Raw genomic sequence first — 12,038 nt, forward strand, 5'->3', positions numbered from 1 at the left:
CAGCAACCACAGCAACCAGAATAGGATAAACTGGTGCTGACCTGAGCTAGACCTTAGATGTTCCCACAGCACAGAGATTATTTTAATCAGGTAACAATAGGCATCTACGCACTAACTGAAATAGATTTTGTTAGTATTAACGTTCTGATCACACACAGTTTGTCTTAGATAGCCAAAGAAATTCTGGTCTTTCTGTGGTCTTTCAGAGAAAGTGCTTGTCTTCTTTCCTAATCAACCTGGGTTTTAGCAAGTAACTTATAAATCAGACATATGAAGCAACAGGAAGAACTGAGCAACAGGTAAGAGAGTGGAATTAGGCTGACCAAATTATTACACACAACTATGTCTAATATTTTAGTACATCTCAGTAGAATATGAGAATTGAGGTTTCCTGAACATGTTTGCAGAGAGTGAATATATACAAGTAGGAAGAAATTCAGATATTTGACAACCATAGGGACCCATGGGAAAAGTTGTTCAGTTATGCTGTTACTCATGTAAACTCAAGTTTTGGCAATAAGCGTTTGAGGAGAAGTTTTAAAGGGTTTTATATAATTCAGCAGGTCTTTTACATTTATAGTTAAAACAAAATCTGTTATTTTAAATCTCCTCAGCTGCAAATGTACTCTGAAAAACACTGTCAGAGATCTGAGAAAGTGAGAGGAGGAGTCTGCCCCTGCACAGATGCTCTTAGAGTGTGCTGAAATTTTGAGAATATGCATTCTAGATTGCTGGAATCCCTCAGGCCAGCAGTTCTCAACTTTTTCTGTGCTGTTGCGACACCAACAGAGGTGAGGAGAAGTCCTTACTATCTAGACATAGCAGTCATGGACGATAGTTCCTGCTTAACTGCTGAAAGAAGAACACCTGTTCTTCTGCATTTCTGCCTTTGAAAGAAAAAATAGTATCCACTGAAGATGGTCTTCTGGATTGGCATTGTAAAGTTTCATTTGGTTATGCCAAGGAAAATGTTAACTCCAAATTAGTTTTGAAAAAGCTCCTCTAGTTTTGTGTCTTTTGTACCAAGTTCTTTTTGGCTTCGTAATGAAATGATCTTTTTATGAAAAAAAAAAAAGCGGTGACCTCGCCTCAAAATGCCATTTTTATTAAGCTGTAAAGGTGCTTTAAAGATGGAAAATCTGAAGCAGTAAATCCTTTATACCTAGTCAAAGCAGTGTATCATTTAGAAACAAGTTACATATGCAATGTCTCTCAAGCTATCTGCAATTTGTTCCCCCTCCCACTCTGAAAGAAAATTTACATAACTCAGTCATAAATAACACCGAAGGCCTAGAAAAGAGAAAAATTTGGTCAGCAAACAGAAATTTTACATTTCTCCTCCCTCCTCTCCACTACAGCCTGAAAAGCCAGAGAATGTTTTAGGGAAATAAAAGCTTCTGGAGGCTTTCTACCCAAGGAAACTTTGGTTTTGCCATCTGGCAGAATTTAGGACAAATCCGTTGTCACTTGATGTGTTTAGATCTCAAACTCTTGTGCTAGTGTGTCAAGAAGTTTTCAAAATGGGACACAAAATGTACATATTTGCTTTAACATGTACTATCAAAGACAGCACAGTATTCTAGCAAAAGGCTATGAGATAATGCTACAAAGTCAATATCTTTGTTCAGTGAAGTATCTCATAGGTTTTATTTGAACAAATATAGAAACAGATAGAGCAGTATTTTTTTCAGTATAATATTTGCTGCRGTAGGACAGATAAAATTATTTATGCTTGTGCCTTTATTTATTGGTCCCAGTATTTCACTTACTGACACAGTTAGGTTCCCCCATGGCACATCAGATGCAGATATATTGTAGTCATGCCAGTATTGCAAGGTTTTATTGCTAGGATGTTCTGGTTCCACACAATTGCATCTGAAAAGACAAAAAACAATATTTTTTTCCTTACTAATAAAAGATGTATCACATATGAATCCAAATTATTTGTCAACATTATGACATATTAAAATTGTGCTCTACTTTGCCATATAATTTTAGTTTAAATTAATTCAGTAAATGCATGCTTTGAAGCAGTTGTAATTCTGTAGCTAGTGCTATTGCTAGAGTATAATTTGCCGTGAAGTGTGTATGCATATATAGTACGTAACGTGACATATATAACCACTCTTCACAATAATTTTTCCTCCTGTTTTGTTCTATTCTACTGATATCTCTAGGTTTCACTGAGAGCATAATACTGAGAATGTGCCAGTGCTGTTCCACTCCCTAATACCTAAACTTTCCTCCGTGGAGATTAGGTACTATGCACAGCTCTAGGCCAAAACATATCTCAAGTGCAAACTGTATTCTGTCCCTTTCTCTTTCTTAAAATGTCTTTGAACGAAAAAATGCCTAACTCCCTGGCCAACTATCAGGACTCTGCAAGATCACTAGCACTTAAAGCTCTGTATCCATTGTTTTTCCTTTCCCCACAACTGCTTTAAAAGCATGCTTTTCATTTTAAAATGTGCATTTTAACATACAAAAGGTTAAGAGGCAGTGTGGGAGGACAACACTTCAAAGGCAATTTAAAATCAAAATTAAGCCTTTAAATCCTCTGAAGCAACTGTGGGAGGCTTTTTCTTTGGTAAGGCCTTCAAAATATGCAGGATATTCTGTAGGTTCCAAGATGCCAAGTTTGCTTTGCAATTCTCTCTAAATTAACCCTGCTTTAAAAATCTATGGTACTCTCTCTCCTGCCAGCATTTTAATTAGCTAATGATGGCTGCAAAATAATACTGCATTCCCCTTTCCAATAAAGTTTTCAGGAGTAACTGGGGCCAGGGTAACTTCTGCCTGCAGAGTTGAGAGTCTTTAGGCATACATTTGCRTTCTAGCTCTGGAATATCATTTTATTCACTTAACTAAGCTACCACTTTTCTCTATAGCTGTTTATCTGTCCACAAAATGAGGATGAAAATTCTTATCTAGCTTTGTAATATTCTCCATATATGAAATTCTGCCATCTATATTATGAGTAGAGCGCTACTGTATTTCCATTACAATACTATACATGTGACATCACAGCTGCATTTAATATATATACACAGAGAGATACAGATTGTCTTTGTGCAACTCTTTGGTTTTATTTTAAATGCAGCTATTTACAAAAGAAAGAAAAAAAACCCTTACAGCCCATGAACAAAACCAACCAAACAGAAAAAAAGCAATAGCATTCAGAGGAACAGAGGGCCTGAGCCAAAAGACACTGAAGTCTACTGGATCTTTCAAGCAGACTTAACATGCTTTGGATCAGGCCCCAAGTGCAGAATGAATGCGTGTTCAAAGTGTAGTTAAAAATATTACAAAATGGTTTAAATGAAGCATGTCACTAATAGTGAGTTAAAGTAGCATAGTAAAGTCAATACACAGTACGTCTATGTTATTGCAAGGGGACATTTGAGGTTCATGCAACGATACAGATGTGGCTATTTCAGGTTACTATTGTTTCCTGTGAACACAGAAGCTCCCTGCCCCCTTTTGTCCATCGCCGATCGCAGACTGGCCAGACGCTGGGCGATGGCCCATTGGGATTTGATTACAGAAGGCCAAGGTGACGTGGGCTGTTCAATCACAGTCACTTTCTCACTAGAAGGGAAGACTGTGCATGTCACCAATACTATATTATATAGCTACACTTGCTGCAAATTGCAAAGTTACATTTAAACATTAGAGAAGTTATTATTTTCTAGTTCCTTACAGTCAGAAACATGGCAATTGAAGCTATGACTTAATATAGCTCAAGTAATTCACCTTTGATGAGATCCACACCGCTTATTCTTATATCAACAGCACTTTCCTCCTTTGCAGGGAATTAGCATTCCAATCTAGCCTTTATCAAGTGTCATAKGCATTTACTGACAGCAGATCATTCATCAGCAAATCTTATGTACAAACTCAGCCCATAAAGACCAAAATCTTCATCCTGCACTGTCACAGCTTATGTCACTGAATGGGTGCAAAATTAGGCCCTAACTGTAAAGATCAAATCCTGTATTTTACTAGAGAGGTAAAATTAAAATCAAAGTAGTTGTTTACTGTGTGAAAAGTGAGCATGTTCTGACTATCCTGATTTATTTAATATCACCAGGACAGAATAATTATTAAAACTGCCTTGATGCTGAAGAAGTGCTAAAGGACACAGTAAGGTATTTCAAGTACTATCTCTTTAAACAATGAGCTCACTGTTCATAATATTATACTGTATTGTTTTCAATACAATATGTCCTCTGGCAACAACGACATTTTATCATGGTATAACTGTCTTCCACCAGCATGCTAATTGCCTAGCACTACAGAAAAAGCGGATAGTAAGACAATCTCTGTCCAGCCTAGAAAATACAACCAGAGGTCTCATTCAGTCCCAGAACATAAATTATTAGGATTAACAACCACAAGGTGACATTTCATAGCAGATGAAATTGCTGCAATAATGACTATTTCCGAAATACAACTGACCTACAAGGATGAACTTGCATTAGCAAAATAAGGCTTTCTACTTTAATCTTTTTAAACTGTTAGTCTCTTCTGTTGCCATTTTTTACTGTAATGGAGAGGTCAGCTCTCAGGACAAGAAGTAAAATACAGTGAATTGTGAACAACTAAAACATTTCTGTTTTCTTGATAAAACTCTTAAGGTTGGAGTAAGCAAAAATTTACTGCCTCTTGAAAGTTCAAAGGTTCTTAAGTCCCTATGCTTGTAAAGGTTTAAAGGGCTAAGCACCTGCCCAATATAAGAGATCTCTTTGGAGTTCATACTCCTTTCGCATCAAACAGCAAGAAACTACATGTACACCATACAATTACACTCTCACATTCAGCTCCAAATACAGTAAGAACTGAGCAACATTCTCCCATGCCTTTCAGTCATAAGGAGTCAATCATCTTTGTTATGTTAAAAGATACAGAAAGATTCATTATTTTTAATTCTCCTTCAGCACAGACAGGAAGAAACAACTTTATTCATGGCTAAAACAAAGACAGGAAAGAATTTCACATGGTCATTATGGCAAAAATAAAGGTGTCATTACAGCAAAGAAAGAATAAATAATAAAAATCTCCAGTATCAATCTCATGCTATACATGCTTCATCAGAATGATGACAGAACAATTCTTTTTCACATCTTTGCACTTCTGGTCACTGCAAGACATTTTGAATTCCTGCAAACAATTCAGATGTCTAAATACGGGTGACATTTTAGATACCCCATGGTATCTATGACACCCGTGCTGAGTTGGCACACATTTGAGACAGTTACTCATGCCTCTGTGAAACATCATCTGTAGGATATGATATCTAAAATGGCCCTAGATATCAGGTGTAGGTCATTCCCTTCTATATCTAACATATCCTTATTTTGCAACAAGGCAGAGGTTGGTGGAGCTTGCAGTGAAGAAGCTTTCATCTAGGATGTTCAAATGTCCTATATAGCCTATCGCAAAGTGCCTTATAAAACTGATTGACTAAATCACTTCAGACAACACAATCTCCAGTACATGCATGAAGACTGTTTTAAGATCAGAACTGAGAAAAGGAGAAGTAACAGGAAAATAATGGCCCTAAGCTGCTAGCTACAAAAATAATCAAAGTAAGGAGGCATTATGCCCTTTTTATCTTCCAAGGTGTTCAAGAAATCATTGGCAGATCAGGATGGGAAACACAGGTGGATGAGAAAGAATGAGTTTTACAGCTGGCTAATGCACTGCTATCCCTGTGAGCCTGTACCTCTCTCTTTCAGAGGAGGATGAAGAYGTCAATTAAATCTTCAACACCAGACTGTTACAGTGTAGGCCCTGATGTCACCCCCTTCCCTTCTGCGCCATCCTAGCCTCCTCACATTTTTTCCCTCATTTTTCCTAGCTCTTTTTGCTTTTATTTTCTAAGTCTAAGTTTCACAAGTTTCATAACTTGAGGTAGCCAACATAACTTCACTGTGTGCAACGTTTCCTATACATCTTGTCCTGTTTTCAAAGTATAAGGTAAGATTTGACAACAGCAGCTTCAGGACATCTCAAATAACCAGCAGTGTCCTTTTCTCTTCCCCAAGGGGATAGCTAGCACCAAAAAGATTGTCTATGTTATCCCTCTTCCTTTGGACACAGTGAAAATGAATAAAGGCTTGGAAAATACAAACCTGGTATTTCATATGCGAAATAAGTTGAGTTTTTTCCTCTTTTGTAGGTAAGCAACAAAATGCAAAATATTTCTAAACCCAGTTGTTGCCCAACAACTAGTCTTGTGAAAGGTTCTGTACTCAAAATACTCAATCTTGACTATACTTTCCTGTTTTACTGTAAAACAAGAAACTTATTAAATTATCATAGGTCCTGCAGGGGAATCCCTCTCATTCCCATCTCTTGCATACAGTTCCTCAGGCTTGTTCTTCACCATGTGCTTATGACATTCCTTGACCTGTCATGCACTATCTCCTCCCTAGGCATTTAAAAAACGAGCAAGGTATTAACAGCAAATACTAGCCAATTCCACTGCCATTAGAGCTAACTTAAAAGCTTGCAACAAGGATCTCATCCAGTATTTTTGTGAGTAAAACACACTTAAATGGTGAAGTTCCTTTGGAAGCCTTATGGCCACTCAGCCATAAGCAGTTGCCATTTTACAGCTTAAGTGTGTTCAACTCATACTGCACCATTCTGGAGCACCATTTTTTCCAGCATACGCATGCTGCCAGCTGTATAGCTCTTTATCCTACCCAAAGATCTGGCCAATAAAAGGTGTAACTGCAGTTTTTTCATAATAAGCCAACATAACATTTCCTCTTCCTAGAACAGCAAGACCTCTTTTTAGCTCACTTAAGTTAGAGAATGAGATTTGTTCAATATGAATATATATTATATTAAAAGGCAAGTATGAAAAATAAGTTATAAAACGTGCTTGTTTAAACACTATATCTCATTGAATTTGAGAACACACATTCGGTTATATGAGTAGAAAGGCTTTTTTCCCTAAGAAAGGGAGTATGCTGTATAGGGTTTGCTGCGTACTGTAACATAACAGACAGAATAAGAACATGGTATGAGAAAGGAAGGCAACATCACTAATTTAACAGTAATGTGTTAGAACATATGCATAAGCATTGCTTATGTTGCATTTACAACATTGAAGGAAGGCTCACAAATAGCAGAATGCCATGCATTTTTAGGTTGTCTCCAAATATATCATTTTCAGGGATGCTATGGGCACTTGCAGATCTCATGTAATCTCATGTAATAGCTGCTACAGGAAGGAGATAACAGCAGTATCATAAGCCTCATCTTCTCTGTCATTCCATACCTACAACACCCGTATGTCCCTAGCATTATATTTATCATATTCCTCTTCATGTCAATATTGATAGCAATGAAGCCAAAGTCCTGGCGGAAAAAGACTGGAAATAAAATAGTTAATGCTGGTGGGAAATAGACTTGTCAGTCAAGTTCTATTTTCAGTTCACAAAATGCTTTCAAAGCATAACTGTCATGGTAAGATGGGGATTTTTCTTTATTTATTCATGTGATCTCTCATACTGAATTAGACCATTAAGTTTTTAATTTATTGTAGCCCATCTCCGCCAATCATGAACATCAGTGGGTATTTGACTATATTCAGTTTAGTCTGCGAAATGGAGGAGGAAATCAGAAGAGTCTATAAAAGCATCTGATGATGCATTTAACACAACAATTTCATATATACACATAGATAAATCTGGGGGTAAAATTGATGTAACAGTGAAGAAATCCCCAAAAATCAGGTTTCTTTTTATAGCATAGCAGAAGGATAAATGTTGCTTTGTCAAGGGGAAAGTGCAAAACAAATGCATAATTACATTATAGTTTTGTTAACCTTGCCTATCATTCATAACAGTTAGTCCTTATTTGTTCTCTGGTGTAGAACACACTCTATGCATCCATAGCATGTAACAGTCCTACATAGAGCCTAATGTGCAAAAAAGTAGTGTAATTACGTGGGAAGCATTCTTTGTTTTGACAATTCATCTGAAAGCTTTCACTAAGTTCTCATCCTTTCCAAGGGAAAATAAATAAATAAATAAATAAATAAATAATAAAAAGTCATCTACCTGGGAAAAAAGATTCAGTATAATAGGGGTTTAGGGATGATACACTGCACATGTGATGTGGCCAGTATGATTTTTAACTGCTCGAAGAATGTAGTGTATACACACAAAGATGCTGTAAGAAAACAACCCAACAACCCAAGGATTTTACACAAACCTTCTTAGATTTTGAAGTCCTGGTGTTGACTGGTTAACAATTACAAACTAAATACTGTAGAGAACTGCTTAGCAAGGAGATCCTTTTCTAAACTGGGGCGATAGAGAGTAAAAAGAATGAAGCAGGACGGGCACCTATTGGACTCAATGGAAAGAGAAACACAAAAATGAGTCCACTGTGTTGGGCAGGGACAGAGATATCCTCCCAATAAATAAATAAATAAATAAAAAGAATTCAAGGTTTTGACATGGAGCAAAAGAAACCAGCAACTGCACTTCATCATAAGAATTGCATGATTCTGGGAACAGGGAAATCCATATGGTTAATGATAGAGGATATAACAGTTACTTGATTATAGAAAAAGACTGTAAGGAATGAGGAAAAAAAATCTACATTCATATTTGAATTCAAAGAAATCATTACATTAACATGAATTAACTTACATACCTGAGACTGTAACAAGAAATCCCTATAAACCAAAGTGACTTTCTGATATGCTTATAATCGTTGACTCTATTCATTCCTTCATTCCACTTGAAGCTCAAGGAATACAAGGTATAAAACAATACAATTTGCATGTAGTAACAGTAGACCAAATTTAGTAGATTTAGATTAAGTAAATATATTTTTTTTATTTTCAAATGTAAATACTAATTTCTAATCTTTTAAGTTAATTTAGTAAATTTAGATTAAGTTTTATAGCTAATGAAAGACAAATTTGCTTGTGCAAACAGTGGTATGCACAAAACTAATTTTTACAATACCTTCTAGACTCAATGGTTTCTATAGCCTGCATAAGACATTGAGATTGACATGATCTTGGCTCCTTAATTACATCAAAGAGTGGGATTTTCTACTTCTAATTCTTAAGTGCATGTCAATACCAAGACAGATTGTAATATGCATATTACTATGCCAAGAAATCACTTTAAAATTATTCAATGTAATCTGTTAATAATTGAATAACTTCTGGTAAAGAATTATTAAAAACAACACGAATTCATCACTTTGGGAAAAAAAAGAATAAACAAAAACCTTAAGATATGTAAAGTCCCAAGAACAGAGCAACCTCATCCAGAGAAATAACTTATCTTCTGCATTCAAAGACAACCGTCTTAAAATGCTTGTGTTGTAAAGACTAGATTGTTTCCTAAATAATATTCCTTTCATCCAAGATGTTTATTTTGTTTTGCTTTTGAAAACTTGTATTTTTTAACTAGTAAGTTGTAGAGGTTTCCTTTCCTAGTAAAAATCATATCTTAGTACTTACTGTACACGTTAAAACCTAAATGCATCAGTGTTATGCATCAGTGTTCCACAGAATTCACTAAAAGGAGATGTATTTGCTGCAGGAGTAGGAAAAAGCCGGAGGAGGAGAGTGCAGAAATAAAAAGAGTTGCTATGCCAACCTACAAATGCTAATGGCATGACAAATACAAAAAGGTCACAGCTTTAAAAATAAATAAATAAATAAATAAGCCCAGATCAAAAAGTGTATGTATTTTATTTAACAAACAAGTAATACTGTATTTAAATTCATTCAAAACAATGCATCTTAAAAAAAACACACACATACACACACAGCTGAAGCACAGTACCACACTGAAAATCAGATTATACTTGTTCTCCTTTGATATAGCTCTTAAATGTATTATTATTCATTACTAGAAAGTGTGAGTATTACCCATATACTAAAGATGGTATTTTAAAATCTCATATATGGATGCTGAATCAATTTGCCTCTAAGTAGTTAACCATAGAGCCAACATTTCAACACAAAGTAACAAAGTATAATAAAGAAAAAGACTAAAAAGTGTATAGTAATAGTAGATTTACATTAATTAGATCATACAACAAAAGATGTTTTTGTCTTTTTGAAATGGAATTCTGTAACATAAAGACAAAAGCATATATTCTACCTGGCAAAGGTGAGTTTTTAAGAAATCATTTAGGATTTTCAATGGATTTTCAAATATGTGGCTCTGACTGATTAAAAAAAAAAAGTCGTATGTGCTCTTTCTATAGTCTTCTAAGGCTTGTTATGGGAGATACTAGTAATGGCTCCTGTAATGATAAGACAAAATATGTGCAATACAGTTTTTTAGACAATCATAGTCTTTTAAAGATTCTCTTTTGCAAAAGTTAATATATGACAGAAGTCAAATCTACCCAAACTACAGAATGGAGTTTCTTTGTCACTTGAAATATGGTCAAATCTAGTTGAAATATGAATGAGCGTTTAAAATGTCCCTTTTCTTTGGCTTTTTAGTACTCCAGTAGCTGTACTAATAGCAAGCCAGTGACTCCTGGGTCAAGTTAATGTCCCACCAGGCAAACAATGGTACTGGGGTGCAGACAGAGTACCTATGGAGAACAGAGTGTCCTGGAAAAGCCCATGGGAGAAGACAGGAGTCCTGGGCCAAATATACACAGTACCATGAATTATRTATCTTCTTCTCCTGGAGTAGGAAACCGACATCCTAGATATCCTAGGAATTTTACAGTATAAGTTTTCTAGCACAGAATTGCAGATCCAAGATAAAGTTTTATATAAGCTTTGGCTAAGTATCTGAAGAGAAATAAGTTGCTCAACCTTTTGAAGTTCATCTATTGCTAATTAAAGAACTGACAAGGCTTTACTAACAATTAAAAACTTGTCTTTAAAATCCCCAAAGAGAAAAATGCAAACAGCTGTTTTAATTAGCAAAACAGCAGATACTAATTAGCTTCTGTAACAAAGTATGCTGGTCCTTTAAGGACAGGACCAGTTTCAGCCCAAGTTTGTTACCGATTTAAACTACAACTAGAAGGACTGGGGTCAGATGCAGTATAATAAGCTTCTCTTCCTCATGAAAGCAATATTCTCCAACTTCAAGTACAAAAAAAATGAAATTTTTATTTCAAAAGATTATATGGAACTTACTCTTGTTCCTGTTTTTGATCTTTTTGGAACTGAGACACACATGTACAGACATTTCAAYGGGGCTTGAGGGTGGCAGAAGCTGTTCCTGGCTCCCTACACAGAATGAACCGTGGCAGCAGCAGTAACTTTCTGAAGCCATTTTCACTGGTAAGCTGGATGGATGGAGAAGGCTGATACCAGATGAAAATGTTTACAGASATGTGGGAAAGGAAAAATCAATTTTCAGAGAGAGGGAGAAGAAATCATTCCCTCAAAGTCCTCCTGGAAATAGGAAAACAGCTAAAGGAAAGAAACCATTAAGAGAACACAACTGTTCTTTGGGACGAGGAAGGAAGGGAGAGACTTGAYTTTTCCTTGGAAAGATAAAGAAAAGTAAGGGGGAAGAGTTGTTTCCATTTACCTGGAAGCAAACAAACTCAGAAAGCTTTTTTCAGGAAGATAAGGACTGAAGAAACATATAGAGTTCTGGAACTTTGGAAAAGCATACATAATTGAAATATAGTGCTGATTTCATGATTTGGTACACTGAATGTCTGTTTTTCTCATATGTTATTTCAAAGACATATTCCAGACTATTGCTATTTTCATTAACCTTTATTTCAAATGGTCRTGTATATACTTTTTCTTCATATTGTCTCAGTCCAAAGAGGTTGAATGCTTTTGGAATGATTTAGATAAATCATTCAACCCATTCAAAAAATCCTTGAACCAAAAGAAAATATTAAGCACAAGATTAAAAAAAAWTAAATGCTTTTCTTTTGTATTCAAAGTTAATAACAGATAAATTTTTAAGCATTGCCAGTAGGCTTGTCTGACTCTGGAACATTTGAGAAGATTGGACTGAATGAAAAAGTTAAAATTTTAACATCTCAGCTCTGTCTGCAAC

General features: G+C 35.6%; 1 protein-coding gene across 1 annotated transcript in view; it reads right to left on the minus strand.

Moving 5' to 3' along the window:
* SLC4A10 (solute carrier family 4 member 10) overlaps positions 1 to 12,038 on the minus strand; it is a 99,946-nt gene that overhangs the window by 20,324 nt on the left and 67,584 nt on the right. Inside the window, exon 15 of the mRNA XM_085325902.1 lies at positions 1,770 to 1,875. Within this exon, the coding sequence (XP_085182028.1) occupies positions 1,770 to 1,875 (106 nt within the window). The remainder of the gene's footprint in view (positions 1 to 1,769; positions 1,876 to 12,038) is intronic.

Source organism: Rhea americana, unplaced genomic scaffold, assembly GCF_003343005.1.
Source record: "Rhea americana isolate MKP2758 unplaced genomic scaffold, rheAme1 scaffold_124, whole genome shotgun sequence".
NCBI classification, from domain to species: domain Eukaryota; kingdom Metazoa; phylum Chordata; class Aves; order Rheiformes; family Rheidae; genus Rhea; species Rhea americana.